This window comes from Mustelus asterias, chromosome 7 (genome assembly GCF_964213995.1).
Source record: "Mustelus asterias chromosome 7, sMusAst1.hap1.1, whole genome shotgun sequence".
NCBI classification, from domain to species: Eukaryota; Metazoa; Chordata; class Chondrichthyes; order Carcharhiniformes; family Triakidae; genus Mustelus; species Mustelus asterias.
The window spans coordinates 96,309,491-96,326,921 of NC_135807.1; the positions used below are offsets into that span (position 1 = coordinate 96,309,491).

At 44.2% G+C, this 17,431-nt stretch overlaps 1 protein-coding gene across 3 annotated transcripts in view; it reads right to left on the bottom strand.

Annotated features, from left to right (window-relative positions):
- The window catches only part of LOC144495862 (collagen alpha-1(XV) chain-like), a 306,988-nt gene that overhangs the window by 22,565 nt on the left and 266,992 nt on the right, over positions 1 to 17,431 (bottom strand). For all 3 annotated transcript variants that reach the window (XM_078216523.1, XM_078216521.1, XM_078216522.1), the window contains 8 exons: positions 13,301 to 13,354; positions 8,856 to 8,930; positions 8,693 to 8,728; positions 5,993 to 6,046; positions 5,846 to 5,905; positions 5,047 to 5,106; positions 4,859 to 4,900; positions 2,650 to 2,692 (listed from right to left, as the gene is read on the bottom strand). In XM_078216523.1, the coding sequence (XP_078072649.1) occupies positions 2,650 to 2,692; positions 4,859 to 4,900; positions 5,047 to 5,106; positions 5,846 to 5,905; positions 5,993 to 6,046; positions 8,693 to 8,728; positions 8,856 to 8,930; positions 13,301 to 13,354 (424 nt within the window). The remainder of the gene's footprint in view (positions 1 to 2,649; positions 2,693 to 4,858; positions 4,901 to 5,046; positions 5,107 to 5,845; positions 5,906 to 5,992; positions 6,047 to 8,692; positions 8,729 to 8,855; positions 8,931 to 13,300; positions 13,355 to 17,431) is intronic.

Consider the following 17,431-nt stretch of genomic DNA (forward strand, 5'->3'; position numbering starts at 1 on the left):
TCAGCTTGTTCAAACTGAAACTGGTTGCCCCCACATTTTAATGTAATACTTCATGTTACTTTAATTGGGTTTCTTATCTGTGATAAAGTTTATGCTGCATAATTTATTTTATGCTGCGTTCTGCGTATTGCTTTAATCAAATTGCGACCAGTGAAAAATTTAACTTACTCTAAGTGTGGCCTTCCTCATTTTCTACATGTTTTGTAGCTTTCAATGACAACCAGGGAAAAACCTAGGGGCACTGTCCCCCCCTTAAGAACTTGGTGCCAGGAATGGCTGCACAAGTCAGGTTCTCATTCCTGATGAGAATGATCACATGACCCAATGTCCTAGCGTGTAACAAAGAAAACAGATGGGCAAGTTTGTGCAAGTCTTGCATTCTAAGTATGAGGAGACTATACATACACCAGGGGATTGAACCAAACCTTATCATTCTTTCATCCTCCACATACCAGTGATGTGTCAACATGGTAACAAGCATTGTAGGGGAAAGCCCCTATTCTGAATGATAAAGGCAGCCTGATACACAGCTGCACCAGAGTACTTGTCACCTTGGATGGCTGAATCACAGCATTCATGGCTGTTAAATGTATGTTCACTATCTCAATCTGTTTCTCTGCAGATAGTGGCAATTGCTGTCTGTCTCAGAGGCAACAGAAACCTTCAGTTTTCCAGCCCCTGAAGCTTCCTTCTCGAGGACAGAATAAAAGGAACATTCTGCAACTCAGTTTGCTGATCTCTTTTTTCATAACATTAATCCAGATACTCGCATTAATCTGTAAAGAATTGCCAAAACTTAAATGTGTTGTTTTCTGTAGGCAAGTCAGAAGAACTCTTAAATCAATATAAGAGACTCCATCCAGAGTCTGTTAAACTCACTCCGTCCAGAGTCTGTTAAACTCACTCCAAGTAAGAAGTCTCACAACACCAGGTTACGTCCAGAGTCTGTTAAACTCACTCCGTCCAGAGTCTGTTAAACTCACTTTGTAAGAGTTTTAACAACACCAGGTTAAAAACTTTAACCTGGTGTTGTTAAATATCTTACTGTGTTCACCCCAGTCCAACGCCGGCATCTCCACATCAAAACTCACTCTGCCCAGAGTCTGTTAAACTCACTCTGCCCAGAGTCTGTTAAACTCACTCTGATGTGGAGATGGCGGCGTTGAACTGGGGTAAACACAGTAAGAAGTCTCACAACACCAGGTTAAAGTCCAACTATCTGTAACCCCCATAACTTGCCTGGGCTTGCAAAATCTCACTAACTATCCCAGCTGGAGACAATACACATCTCTTTAACCTGTGCTTGACCCTCTCTCCACTCACATTGTCCGTACCTTTAAGACTTGATTACCTGTAAAGACTCGCATTCCAACCATTATTTTGTAAATTGTGTTTGTGTCTTTATATGTCCTGTTTGTGAATTGAAATCCCACTTACCTGATGAAGGAGCAGTGCTCCGAAAGCTAGTGGCTTTTTCTACCAAATAAGCCTGTTGGACTTTAACCTGATGTTCTGAGACTTCTTACTAAACTCACTCTATCCAGAGTCTGTTAAACTCACTCCTATCACACTATCTGTAACCCCCACAACTTGCCTGGGCTTGCAAAATCTCACTGACTGTCCCAGCTGGAGACAATACACATCTCTTTAACCTGTGCTTAACCCTCTCTCCACTCACATTGTCTGTACCTTTAAGACTTGATTACCTATAAAGACTTGCATTCCAACCATTATTTTGTAAATTGAGTTTGCGTCTTTATATGCCCTGTTTGTGGACTGAAATCCCACTCACTTGATGAAGGGGCAGCGCTCCGAAAGCTAGTGGCTTTTGCTACCAAATAAACCTGTTGGACTTTAATCTGGTGTTGTGAGAAAACTCACTCCGCCCAGAGTCTGTTAAACTCACTCCGTGAAAGTCATTTGATCCATACCATCAAAAAGCTTTTGTGTGCAATCCACCCATTGCCCGATAAGCTTGTTAAGATTTGGATTTGATTTCTGGTCATCCTATTATAGATTTCAGCCTCAACTACATTAGCCTCTTGATCTAAGGCTTCACTGCAGCTAATCGCTCTTCTCATATCCCCCTAAAAATGATAAGCAGCGCTGTTGTATCTGCAATATATATTGATGCAGCTCCCAATTAATGATGTTAATTGCTCCCAAAACTATTACAGGCCCTGGGACACTTCTATATCTCAACTTTTCACCCCACAATCAGATGAATGATTCTAACTCTTTGATCTCTGCATGGGATTCCTGATGATTGCTATTCGGATCTTACTGAACATCCCTCAGTGCGAATGGAAGTGGAATAAAGGGGTGGATGAGACAAATGAAAATCTGAGATTGTATAAGACAATATACGATGGAGTTGAGTATCGTTGATGATAGGTGAACATGAGCCTAAAAGCTTCTTCAGGCTGAAAATCTGTGCAATGTACAGGTGAGGGAAGCACTGGTCATGGTGGACAAGTTCTTGAAGGGACAGCATCACTGGGTGCTTGTATCCTGTTGGATGGCATGCTCATTTTCAGGTAGAGATTGAAGCAGTGAGTGCGAATTAAGTATGTTCTTGATTTGCATAAATGAAATTACATTCAATTCACTGGAGTCAATTCTAATACTGTAATTACAAGCTGAGCTTACCCAGGAAGTTATAGTCCACTGGTTGCTCCAACTCCCCATTTACCTAATAGGAAAAAAGGGGGAAGAGAGAAGATGCCGTTGAAGGCAAACTGCATCACACCACAGGACCAGTTTACAAACACACTTGGAAAATGAGGGTTTCCATTATGTAATAGTTGGGTAACAAACATCACTAAGAGGTTTTAATTACACTCGAAAGAGTCTAAACCCTTTATTAACAAAATAACCTGGGTCAAATTCAGAACTGATTTACTTGTGATAGTTTATAAAGAGCTTAAACACAAGGAGAGATTCATTTTGTTTGCAAGTCTGGGAGCATGCATGTGAATCATCATAACCACACAGCTTAATGAGAAATACTTTTCTTAATTGAGAACTTTCGTGCAATAGGAGACACTAGAGAATTGTTAGACCAAGTATGTGTTTGTACAGACACTGCTGTACGACATCTTTCCATGTACCAGAAAGTGCACAATACACAACTCTGTCATCATTCAGCTAGGGTGCGCATTCAGGCATCACATTACATGAAACATTAAACCACCTTACCAATGCCATGCAACATACCAAAAACATCTTTTTTTTAAGTTTCATGCTCTTTCTCAAGGTCCACTGACAAGGTTTTTCGCATTTCTGATAAAGGAGCCTCTGAGAATGGCTCTTGTTCTGTCTCATGCTGAACTACATCAACACGAAGATTGCAGTGAATACATTGTGAATACATTTGCGATAGTGAGTCTGTTGATGACGACATCACTGGATCAATGGATGAGCTCAAAAGACCCTTTGTTTGATTCAACCGGGGAAATGAAACATTTTGCAGGATGAAAGAAATAAGAGGGGAAGGAATTGGGCTAATTAGACAGCTCCTTCAAAGGGCTGGCATATGGGCGGCATTTAGTCGCGGCGACAGGGATCTCACCTACTGACTAGCGAGCCAGCGAGAGCTGCGTGTTGGCTCTTTTGGAGAAGGCACACGGAATTGTGTGCCACTTGAGTGGGCAGTGCCGGGTCTTCCACGGGATCAAGGACCCAGGGGCAGAAATCCCACCACCTCAGAGGTGCCAGCCAATCAGCTGTCATTGTAGGCAGCATCGGTGGGTTAGTTGCCAGCAATGCAACCACTGAGATATTAAGGAGTGCCAACAGACCCAGGCCACAGGTGAGTGAGGGCAGGTTGGGGATCGCAGGGAGGGTGCCTGTCAACAAGGGAAGAGAGTGATTCAGCCATAGTGCCTTTGAACAAGTCCACTTGGAGCCCACAAGTAACTGGGTTTACTTCTTTGGGCTTCCCCACCCACTGCTGGTTGTGACAGCAAGATGGGTTCCTTAAGTGGGCATTAACTGCCTACTTAGGGGCTTCAATAAGTGGTGGGGCAGGAAGGCCGTCCATCAGCCTTCCCTCCCCAAACTTAATTGAGGCAGGAAGATGGTGGTGTACCCACTTGACACCATCCCATCTGATTAAATGCTCTGGGGCTTCCAAACCCGCCTTGGGAGTGGGCATTCCATTCTGCCCAATGAACTGAATGGCCTCCTTCTATGATGTACAAATCTATGAATGAGTGAAACAGACGCAAGTCACCTTCCCAAAGGGAGCTCTGAGCTAGCCTTTCTCAGCTCACAATGCTGCAACCCAGTCACTGGACCTAGAAAGATTTGTGAGCTAAACATTTGCATCAAACACTGTTACGCAGCAGCTCTTTTTGGTTGGCATGTTGGAAAACAAGAATGTTAGACGGCAGATTTATATAGGCAATATAAATGCCAATGCAATACATGCAGCAACCATTTGTACTGGGACATGTAAAGCACTCTAGCTTATTATCTCCTTAGCATCCATTTTAGGAAACCATGTTACCAGCCTCACGAGATATTAAAGTTACCCCGGATATTCAACTCTTCATTACTGTGTTAAAGCACAAGACATTAAGTGTGAGGTCCATCCACTGCTATTACTTATTTAAGGCTGGCTGCAATTTTTAATGAGAAAAAGGACATACGTTCAAAGCGTTAAAGTTTAAGCCGCGGTATTTAAGACAAGACAGGCGGAAGGAAAGAGGTTTTAAGGCAGTTATGTTAGACAGAGAAGAAAGCAGGTGATCACAGGCGAGTTGTCAACCTGTTGAGTTTCCAGTTGTGAAATGGGATCTTAATACCCAGCTTTCAAATTACAGTACGTGATCAGGTGATTCTTCATTTAACTTACGGGCATTTTGCAGTGAGGTCTGGGAGGAACTGGGAAAACTGTCTATTCAAAGTTGGAGGAAAATGAATTGATAAATAAAAGCATATAACAAAACACTTACAAATGATAAAAAAGTAAAAGATTACAAAGGCAAAGGAAGAGCATTTAAAAGCATGATGAGCAATCAATAATACATACAAATTACTTACCCCTTTTATATTGAGGATTCGACCAGGAGGTCCAGGAGGTCCTGGTAATCCAGGAGGGCCCTAAAATAGATATAGATCATTCAATTTTCAATGAAGCTTTCTGTCTTGTGAACTTGCTCGCTAGTGTGGCTTTTCCTCTCATTTCTTGCTGCATCTACCAAACTGATTTCATTCAATTATCGATAAAAGCAGCTAACAGTGTTAACTTTAGGAGATTTACTGCACATTTTTAGTTTGCCTTGAGAAGGTGGTGGGCCATCTTCTTGAACTGCTGCAGGCTGAATCTTAGGTAGGGAGTTCCAGGATTGTACACAGCAACAATGATGGGACGGCCCCAGACAAGATGCCGTGACTTGGAGATTGTGCTGTTCCTATGAACCTGCTGCTCTTATTCAGGGTTGTGGAGGCCACGGGTATTGAATATGCTGCTGAAGAAGCCTTGCTGTGTTTCAGTGCACCTTGGAGATAGCTTAGGACAAAAAATTGGGAGTTGCAAGCAAGATTAGAGCAGATATTCAGGCCAAGACTATCTACAGATAAAGGACTGAGGTAAGAAAAAGCATTATTGCCTGGCAACAGTGATGGTTGAGAATGAAACTGGGCAAACAAGGACAGTAGATAAAGTGATCTGAACAAGGAGCAAGCTGTTGAACTTCACTTCCCTCAGAACAGTGCAGTAAACTGTCTGATATTGGCCAAATTAAGCACCGTGTGTGTACTGAATGCACATTTGAAAAATCAGCAGAAATCCATTCCAAAACATTTGCTGCATTCCTTTGATTTACAGTTGCACACATACCATAAGAGTTGTTGCAGCTTCACCTTTCTGACCCTTTCTGCCGTTTATCCCTGGACGACCCTACAAAGAACACATCAAATAAATACTGATATATATTTTATAATTTTTCATTTCTAGCTTCCAATTTTGCAGTCTGTATAAACTCACATGTCTACCAGGGAGGCCAAATTCTCCTTTAAGTCCAGGATATCCCATTGGCCCCTAAAAAGAAATGTGCAGTTGTGAAATTTTTGAGTAATATTGAACCACATTTTCACTTGTTTTAAATGAGATCACCAGAAACAATTTCCTTTTGTCTCAGTGGCAATAGAAACGCTGTTTAGTTTTAAAAGGATATGCATGTCAGTACTGCTCTGAAACACCAACGTGAAGACCCAGAGCTTTTGCCTTCGACTACTCCAGTTTCTTGTTTGGAAGATATGCAGACTGTTCTTGATGCAAAATCTGGGATCATTATGTTTACTCAAACAGACCCATGTCTAATCCTAAAGATGGTACCTCTGGCACTGGAATGCTTTCTGAATACTGCACTGAAGGTTGTGTTGGAGTGGGGCTGAACCAAACACACGATTGTAAACTGGACACATATCTCCTCTTGGCTCAGATTAGCTGTTTCAAGTTACAGCATCAAGTTAGTCTCAGTTTAAGCCCAAAAAAACTCCTAGAATCAATTAACTTTTAACCATTCACTTGGATGACATTTAACCTGCAATTACTAGAACCAGAGGAGGTTTCATCGTGAACATTTCTACGTAGCAGCTTGCCAGGTAATTTCAGCATTCAGTTAAGAGTCAACTATATTGGTGCGGGGACAGGAGTTACATACAGGCCAGGCAGCATAGGTACCTTTCCGATAGGTTTATCACCCACAGCTTCATGGTCTCTTTTACCGATACACAATTACTTATTTCCAGATTTTTCAAAATGGAATACAAATTTTCTAACTCATTTTTTTATTCATACGTGGGACATGGGCGTCGCTGGCTGGTCAACATTTATTGGCCATACCTAGTTTGCCCGAGGGCAGTTGAGAGTCAACCACATTGCTGTGTCTCTATAATCACATGTAGGCCAGACCAATAAGGACGGTAGATTTCCTTCCTTAAAGGACATTAGTGAACCAGATGGGTTTTTCCTGACAATCAACAATGGTTTCATGTTCATGATTCTTAATTCCAGATTTTTTAAATTGAATTCAAATTCCACCATCTGTTGTGGCAGGATTTGAACCCGGGTTCCCAGAACCTTATCTGAGTTTCTGGATTAATAGTCCAGCGATAATACAACTTGGTCATCGCCTCCCCTGCTTCCTGGATTAATAATCCAGTGACATAACCATTGCATGAGTACCTTTATTTCTTATGCAAGGGCCGGAATTTTATTGCCCGCCATGGGAATCGGAGTGGGCGAGGGGTGGACAATAGGAAGGTCCATTGACCTTGGATGGGATTTTACTGTTTCGGGACGGGCAAGCACGTAAAACCCTGTCCAAGGGGTCCATGTGTCCACTTTTAAACAGGATGATGTAGATTTTAAGTGGACAGTTTAGCTTTTTTCAAGTAATCTATTTCCTCTTACTTCTGAGTTTTAAGATATGAAGGAAGATGCTGATATTCAGAATCTTTTCTTTAGGAATGGAGCAAATGTCAGAACTAAACTGTGATAATTCTCATACTAGGTACTGGAATGCACCCAGCCCTGCCCATATGGTTTTCCTATTTGCTCTATTAAGATCCCTTATCATTTTGAACACATCAATTAATTCTCCACTTAATCTATGTTTGAGCGAGAATAATCCCAGTTTCTCTAATCTCTTCATATAATGGGTGGCACAGTGGTTAGCACTGCTGCCTCACAGCATCAGGGGCTTGGGTTCAATTCCCGGCTTGTGTCACTGTCTGTGTGGAGTTTGCACATTCTCCACGTGTCTGCATGGGTTTCCTCCGGGTGCTCCGGTTTCTTCTCACAGTCCAAAGATGTGCGGGTTAGGTGGATTGGCCATGCTAAATTGCCCTTAGTGTCAGGGAGACTAGCTAGGGTAAATGCATGGGGTTATGGGGATAGGACCTGGGTGGGATTGTGGTCGCTGTGGACTTGATGGGCTGAATGGTCTCCTTCGGCACTGTAGGATTCTGATAACTGAAGTTCCTCATTCCCAGTACCATCCTGGTAAATCACCTTTGCATTCTCCAACTCTCATGATTGATGTGAAATGTCTATAAGCAGTGAAATACAGGTCGAATATTCTTTTTTTGTAAATCCTAGGATCTGCATTTTTTGAACCTCACTTGCCTCTGGCAAGTCTAGTTGTTTGTCTGCACTGTTTACCTTGCCACGTTTGTGGTCAACATAATCAAAAAGAAACTCATTACATGTACCTTGTATTTATTATTCAGCAATACATCTTACTTTTTTAGCCATTTTATTTACTTTGGACTATAGCTGAGGGCTATTGTAATGTAAGTTTGTATGCAGTGTTATGATAGCCATGGGGGATCATCAATAGATCTCCCCATAGGCTTTGTGCAGTATGAGCTGCCTTATTGAGCAAATGGAGGCTGTCCCAATGGGAAACAGTCAATTGGGGGTTTTAAGCCTGTTACTCTACCCGGACTGGAGTTGTGGGGACTGTAAACCGCTGGCACGTCCCTGTCCTTTGCTGCACAGCAAAGGGTGTTGGTGACGGGAAACCGGAGTTTAGCTCAATAATTACATGTGGTCTCCAAAAACCAAAATTATCTGAAATCCCAAAATGCAAATGGCCCCAAGGGTTTTGGATTAAGGATTCTCGACCTGTAGCTTGATGCATGCAGCAAAACAAGGCATAAAGCACAAAAGACTTCCTACCCGAGGGCCGGGGGGTCCGAATGGGCCTAGTTCACCCTGTAAGAGAAATAAGGTTATAATTACTTGTTCAGTAGTTGGGAATTCAAAGTAACAAAAACAATCTTGGATCCAGGATTACTAATTGTACAATTAAAGATGTCTTCCTCCTTTTCCCCATTTCTACCTTTTGGCCTTTTGATCCGATGCCCATCAGAGATCCGTCTGCAGCAACAACAGCCCCAGGCTCGCCCTTTCCACCCTGTAGATACAGCAAAAGAAAACATTGTGCCCAGTTTATTTATTGGATGCAACTGTGCTTCCTGTGCCTAATACGTGGAGCCCAAAGCTCCGCAGCCACACAGCTGACAGGAAGGAGAGTTAGAAGGGTAAGCAAGGACAGGAGATAAAGCAAAGGAGCTAGACACAATATGAACTCACAGAACCAAGGAGAAGCAAATAAAAGAGTACCTTACAGTACAATGGCTCTGAATGTGAAATGAATATGGAATGAAGAAATAACCTTGAGGCCTTGATTCTGTGCAAAGTAAATCATTTGCTCATGCAAGAAATCTTGAGGAGTCCGTGTTTCCTCTCACTGAGCAGCTCCCTTGCCTGGCTGATAAAAGCTGTAGTTGCACATTTATGATGGTGAACTTAATAGTCACTGCAAGTGAACTTTTCAGAAAATCATTTGGTAGTATTCTGCTGAAAAGTCCTCATCCAATTAAAACCACAGAACCACAATCCAATTAAAACCACAGAAGAACCACAGAATCCCTATGGTGCAGAGGGAGGCCATTTGGCCCATCGAGTCTGCACCTATTATCCGAAAGAGCATCTTACCCAGCCCCAGCTCCACCCTCCCCACCCTATTCCTGTAACCCCATGCATTTACCATGGCAAATCTTCCAATCTTAAACTCCTTTATTTTATCTATCACCCATTACTCAAATTCAGCATGACCTCCCCACACAAAATCAGCAATGGGCATCATAAAGATTACTTATTAGTTTCTCCTTGTGATACTGATAGAAAATTGCTGGGTCTGTTTTTAGTCGAATATAAGTCACTTTCAATTATAAGTTCATAAGTTCATAAGATATAGGAGCAGAATGAGGCCATTTGGCCCATCGGGTCCACTCCGCCATTCAATCATGGCTGATATGCTCCTCATCACTATTTTCCTGCCTTCTCCCCCTAACCTTTCAACTCATTACCAATTAAAAATCTGTCTAACTCCTCAAATTTACTCCCTGTCCCAGCATCCACCACACTTTGGGGTAGCAAATTCCACAGACTCACAGCCCTTTGGGAGAAGTAGTTTCTCCTCAACTCTGTTTTAAATTTGCTACCCCTTATCCGAAGACTATGACCGCTTGTCCTAGAATGCTCCACAAGAGGAAGCATCCACTCCACATCTACTTTATCCATACCCTTTATCATTCTGTATACCTCAATTTGATCTCCCCTCATTCTTCTAAATTCCAAAGAGTATAGGCCTAAACTGTTCAATCTCTCTTCATACGACAAGCCCCTCACCCCTCATAGATTGATGACAACCCCTCATCAATCTAGTGAACCTCCTCAGAACTGCCTCCAATGCCACTATATCTTTCCTCAAATAAAGGGACCAAAACTGTGCACAATATTCCAGGTGTGGTCTCACCAATGCCTTGTATAGTTGCAACAGTATTTCCTTACCTTTATACTCTATTCCTTTAGCTATAAATGCCAACATTCCATTCGCTTTCTTTATTATCCGCTGTATCTGCATGCTACTTTTCTGTGACTCATGACTGAGGACACCCGGATCCCTCTGCACTGGAGCACCCCGAAGTCTCTTCCCATTTAGATAATAAGTCGCCTTCCCATTTTTCCAATAGACAGACCTAACTGAGAAATGCCACAATCCTTGATGCATCATTCGACCCATAAACACACTTTAAATAGCCACAGTTTCCCTTCTATATCACCAGTTTCTTTAGATGAATTTAGACAAAACAAATATAAATATCTCGCCCCTGAATTATTTGGGGCAACCACCAATAATCTGGAGATGCGGAGGGGGGGGGTGGAGCCCGGGGTGTGACATTTTCCTGTCCATCATACAAGGGGTGGTTGCAAATACCAATCCTTGTCCCAACACCACCCCACCCCTTTCTCTGGGAAGGTCCTATTGTGACATTTTAAGTAGAGAAATAAATCATACCAGCATTCAAGCCCCAGCAAAGATATCTGTATAACTCTGACCCGAAGCATCACCATGCCTTGCTTGTTGGGGGGATTTGAATTTAAAATTAAAATAGACTAACTTTACACAGCAATTGGCTGAAGTTCTGAATACCGGTAGGGTAATGGTTCCTTTTGAAAATACAGCCGGAGTCACGGTCATAGCATCTTAGTGGCTAATCTGGGCTGGAGGAAGATCCACAAAATCAGTAGTGATAAGGAGATTCGATTCTGCAGCTGCAGACATGACCCCAGGATGTTGTCTCTGTGATGCCAGGGTCCAGAGTGGCTCCAGAACACACTGAGGGGGCAGAATGAACAGTCAAAGACTGTGGTCCATAATGATACCTATGGCATTGGTAGAAAGGTCCTTCCGGCAGATTTGAGGGAGCTAGGAAAGAAAGAAATGAGCTCAAAGGTGATTAACTCTGGATCACTCCCGGTGCCCCACTAGAAATAAAAGGATTGTGTAAATGACAGGAGAGATGGTCTGGGGCACTGGGACTAGTTCTGGCAGAGATGGCACTTGTAGAAGCTGGACAGGTTGCACCGCAACATAGTCGGGGCCAATATTGGGAATGGGGGAGGATGGTGTGGGGTTGCTACTGCTGTTCGGGACAGGGCAGGGGCATGGGAACTTGAGCATTGATTCAGAAGGAAAAAAAGCAAAGCTAATAGAAGCCACAAAAAACAAACATACAACAAAGGAGTGAGTTGTTCAGTAATTATTGGTACACCTTTCTACACAATGAGTCTACTGAATGGAGTAGATGAGCTGAGATTACAGACAGATACTTGGAAGCATGATATATTTATTACTGAAACATGGCCTATAGAATGGCAATTTAACATTCTGGATTACAGAATTTTCAGGTGGGATGTCGGGGGGAGGATCAATCACTGTTGAGAGGGAGGATGATAGGCCATAATGATCATTAAACGAGACCATATTGAACTGAGGAACAAGAAGAAGCAATCACTCTACAGACAGTATTTGATGGACTCTCGAATAGTCAGAGAGCAAAGACGTAGGCAAGTTGCTGAGAAGTGTAGAAACAATAGGACAGCGACATCGGGAGATTGCAGCTACACTATTAACTGGAATAATGGATGGCCCAGTGGTATTACCTCAAGACTATTAATCCAGAGACCCAGGATAATGCTTTTGGGGACCTGGGTTTGAATCCCACCACAGCAGATGGTGGAATTTGAATTCAATAAAAATATCTGGAATTAAGAAACTACTGATGACCCTGAAACCATTGTCGATTGTCAGAAAAACCCATCTGGTTCACTAATGTCCTTTAGGGAAGGAAATCTGCCATCCTTACCTGGTCTGGCCTACACGTGACTCCAGAGCCACAACAATGTGGTTGTCTATAAACTGCCCAGGGCAACTAGGGATGGGCAATAAATACTGGCCAGCCAATGACGCTCATATCCCACGAATGAATTAAAAAAATTAATGTGAAAGGTATAGAGGGAGCAGAATTCTTCAAAGGCACTCAGGAGAAACATTTTAGCCAATATGTGGCATATCAAGCAACAGAAGGGGCAGTCCGGGATTTAGTTTTAGTGCATGAAGCTGGTCAGGTACAAGTGGGTATCAGTTTCAAAGGTATAAGCGGGAGAACATTTTGGTGGAAGGTATCATAATGCAGTTAGATATTGCGTGGTTCGGAGGAAGGATAATGATGGACAAAGACCAAAGTTACGAAGCTAATGTGATTTGGCAGATGTGACTGGAAAAGCTACTTAGAGGTAAATCAGAACAGTGGAAGGTTTTCAATGAGAAATAGAGTTCCCACTAAGGTAAGGGATGGGACTCCCAAAGTCATAGAATCATAGAATCTCTACAGTGCAGAAGGAGGCCATTCGGCCCATCTTTGGAGTGTGGGAGGGAACCAGAGCACCTGGAGGAAATCCTAGGGGCTTAGGTAGAGTGATATATTAAGTGAGAGCAAAATTCCTCAGTAATATGCCAGCACAAATCTCTATCACTGATTGCTCTCCCCCCGGCTATACCATATTTAACATGGTTAAAAATGGAAATCAGGCAGTTTTCCTGCAGGAAGTAAGGGGAACACACAAACCCATCTTGTGGTTGGCTGCTTTGGGATATCCACAACTTTAGAAACAAACTATGTTTTAAAAAATATAGTTTTGCAAACGATCTTTCTGAGCCAATCGATGTTCCACAGGTGTGGAGTTGTTCCAAAGCCCATATCAATATAAAAAGCCATGGTTAAACATGCAAACAAATACAAAGGCTGAGAAAGATCGATATTATTAAATCACCAAATACATTCAAGTAGATGGCCCTAGGTACGTCACCAAACCCTCAACGTTTATTACGATAAGAGAATTTATCAAAAATAAATAATGTTTGATTTGAAATACCTTTATTCCTGGAAAACCAGGGATACCAAGGTCACCTTTGGGTCCTCTGGGGCCCTGAAGAGATAGGATTAAAACCACACCATTAAAAAACTTCACACGCAATGAGAGTCTAATTTGTGAAAGGTACTCATTGTTAGTCAAATTGGCAGCTGCGTATTTCAAATGGTGAATTTGGGCTATCAAAAGTGTACCACTAAAATTAGTACCAGCCTTGGCTCAGTACAAGACCCATCGCTTCCGAGTCAGAAGTCTAGAAGCTCAAAACCCTCAGAGATCTGAGCACATTGTGCAGTGGCATCCTGAGAGACAGAGGTCCCCCTGAGAGAGATACTGTTTTGCCGGTGAGACTGTGAAAAGAGGCCCCATCTGTCTGCTCAGGTGCACAGGAAAGATCCCAGGGCACCATTCAAAGAAACACACAGATATCCTGGTTGATACTCATCACACAGCCAATATCACAAACAGATTCTCTCTGCTCACTAACTCAGAATTGTGTGGAAATTGGTTGCTGTTTGCTATCATTACCATAGTGGCTGCACTTCAGAAACACTTCATGGATGGTAAGCAGTTTGGGTCATTCTGAAATCAAAAGAGAAAATGCTGGAAAATCTCAGCAGGTTCTGGCAACATCTGTAAGGAGAGAAAAGAGCTGATGTTTTGAGTCCAGATGACCAGCTTTGACAAAGGGTAGTCTGGACTCAAAATGTCAGCTCTTTTCTCTCCTTACAGATGCAGCCAGACCCGCTGAGATTTTCCAGCATTTTCTCTTTTGGTTTCAGATTCCAGCATCTGCAGTAATTTGCTTTTATCCTTGGGTCATCCTGTATTCTGAAAGACTCCTGAATTGGTTTTACTGTTTGTGTGAAATCCCAGTAGATCACTGTGGTGAACCATCGTTGGTTCCCACTAGGTAGTACTGAGCCATGGTCTGGCCAGTACTACGAGTATGTATATATGTTGCTGTTGGGGTTAGGGATGGGTTGTTCTACTTGTTGCTGTTGGGGTTAGGGTTGGGCTGTTACACCTTGTATTATAGTTATTGTGGTACATCCCAGTCGGGCTCCGCCTCCTGGGAGAGGTATAAAGGTCACTGCTCTGTCTGGGACCCCTCAGTCTGGGATCGTGTACTATACATGGTAGCTTCGTTGTAACAGTAAATAAAAGCCTTTATTTCCTTGTGCATCTCAAGCCTCGTGTGTGATAACGCGCATCAATCACCTTTGTTCAAAATATTTTAAGGACAGTCCCATGGCAGTGATAACAAAAACTAGCAGCACCTTTTGTGTAGAAAACATCTCAAAGCTGTTCACCGAGGGAAAGAGAAAGTCAGTGAAAGGTTAAGGCGAGCTCGCAGACAGGGGGGTGGGGGGGGTGGTGCGGGGGGGGGGCACATTTCAATTATTCTCACACGGCGGGCAGGTGGGCGATGTGCAAAGGTTTGATATAACATTAAACATGAATTTCAACAAAAAATGCTGACATATGAAAAGAAACAACTTGCTGAGCAAAAAAAAATCACAATAATAAACCTGGCAATTATCAAAATAAATGATAAGTAAAGTCGACCACTAGAGTGTGAAATGGTGAGAGTGTGTGTGTCCATCTTCCCACTCTCAGAGTTCTCACTCACTCACCCTCACACTGTGAGAGTGCCTGTTGGTGTGTGGGAGGTGAGGCACACACACACACACACACCCCTCACACACCCCTCACACATACACACACACACCCCTCACACATACACACACTCACCCGCTCACACACACACACACACACAGTTCCCACCTCCATTTTTCACACACACACTCACCCCCTCTCACACACACTCACCCCTTCTCACACACACACACACCCTCTCACACACACACACTCACCCCCCCTCTCACACACACTCACCCCCTCTCTCACACACACTCACCCCCTCTCTCACACACACTCACCCCCTCTCTCACACACACTCACCCCCTCTCTCACACACACTCACCCCCTCTCTCACACACACTCACCCCCTCTCTCACACACACTCACCCCCTCTCTCACACACACTCACTCCCCTCTCACACACACACTCACCCCCTCTCTCACACACACTCACTCCCCTCTCACACACACATTCACCCCCTCTCTCACACACACTCACCCGCTCACACACACACACAGTTCCCACCTCCATTTTTCACACACACACTCACCCCCTCTCTCACACACTCACCCCCTCTCACACACACACTCACCCCCTCTCTCACACACACTCACCCCCTCTCTCACACACACTCGCCCCCTCTCTCACACACACTCACCCCCTCTCTCACACACACTCATCCCCTCTCTCACACACACTTACTCCCCTCTCACACACACTCACCCCCTCTCTCACACACACTCACCCCCTCTCACACACACACTCACCCCCTCTCTCACACACACTCACCCCCTCTCTCACACACACTCACCCCCTCTCTCACACACACTCACCCCCTCTCTCACACACACTCACTCCCCTCTCACACACACACTTACCCCCTCTCTCACACACACTCACCCCCTCTCTCACACACACTCACCCCCTCTCTCACACACACTCACCTCCTCTCTCACACACACTCACCCCCTCTCTCACACACACTCACCCCCTCTCTCACACACACTCACCCCCTCTCTCACACACACTCACTCCCCTCTCACACACACACTCACCCCCTCTCTCACACACACTCACCCCCTCTCTCACACACACTCACCCCCTCTCTCACACACACTCACCCCCTCTCTCACACACACTCACCCCCTCTCTCACACACACTCACCCCCTCTCTCACACACACTCACTCTCCTCTCACACACACACTCACCCCATCTCTCACACACACACTCACCCCCTTTCTCACACACACTCACCCCCTCTCTCACACACACTCACTCCCCTCTCACACACACACTCACCCCCTCTCTCACACACACTCACCCCCTCTCTCACACACACTCACTCTCCTCTCACACACACACTCACCCCCTCTCTCACACACACACTCACCCCCTCTCTCACACACACTCATCCCCTCTCTCACACACACTCACCCCCTCTCTCACACACACTCACCCCCTCTCTCACACACACTCACCCCCTCTCACACACACACTCACCCCCTCTCACACACACACTCATCCCCTCTCTCACACACACTCACCCCCTCTCTCACACACACTCACCCCCTCTCACACACACACTCACCCCCTCTCACACGCACACTCACCCCCTCTCACACACACACTCACCCCCTCTCTCACACACACTCACCCCCTCTCACACACACACACACAGAGCAGAGGGAATTCTGTGTTCAGGGTTCAGGTTAATACTGAGCAGATGTGGAGAGGTGGCTGGATTTAAGTGGGAGTGAAGGGGAGGCATAGCTGGAGGTTGCAGAAGCAGTGAGTTTATGAACAGAATTTAAAGATGAGGGTGAGGTTTTTGCTTCAATGTGCTGGGATAAGCTGACTCAGTGTAGGTGTGAGATGATAATGTGGGGCAGGATGGTAGTAGCTATAATTGGAACAAAGCAGAGTTTATGGAGGATAAAGGATATTGGAGCAATTGGGCCTGTAGGTGTCAAAAGTGTGGATAAGAGTTTGGCAGCAGTAAGGGTTGGGTAAATGATGTCAGGAGTTGGATAAGATGTGGGGTTTGAAGCACAACATTAAATTGAACTAAATATCAAAATGTTCCATAGTCTGCTTCAGCTTTAGCAAGTGGTCAGCAGGCAGTGGAACAGGGGAGGGGGAGGGGGAATTGCAAAGTGACTGTTGTAGTCTTTCAAATAGTCTGTGGAGGAATAATTAGGAGGAGGTGACTGAAGGCATATAATCTGAGGCAGCTTTTACAAAGTCTTTTGATGGAGAGAGGTAGCAAATGGCTGAGATTTAAAGAGAGCATTATAATGTGAGACTGGAAGGGGAAACTCAACGGAGCCTGAAGTCTGTGGAATGTGCCACAGGCTGTGTTATTTGACCTGCTCACTCCCTTTGCTTCTTGTGCATTCCGTTCACCTTTCCCTCCATTAGCTGCCTTGGGCCCAGCTATGGAATTTCCTGCCTCGATCTTCTCCACCTTTTTATCTCGCATCCACCCCC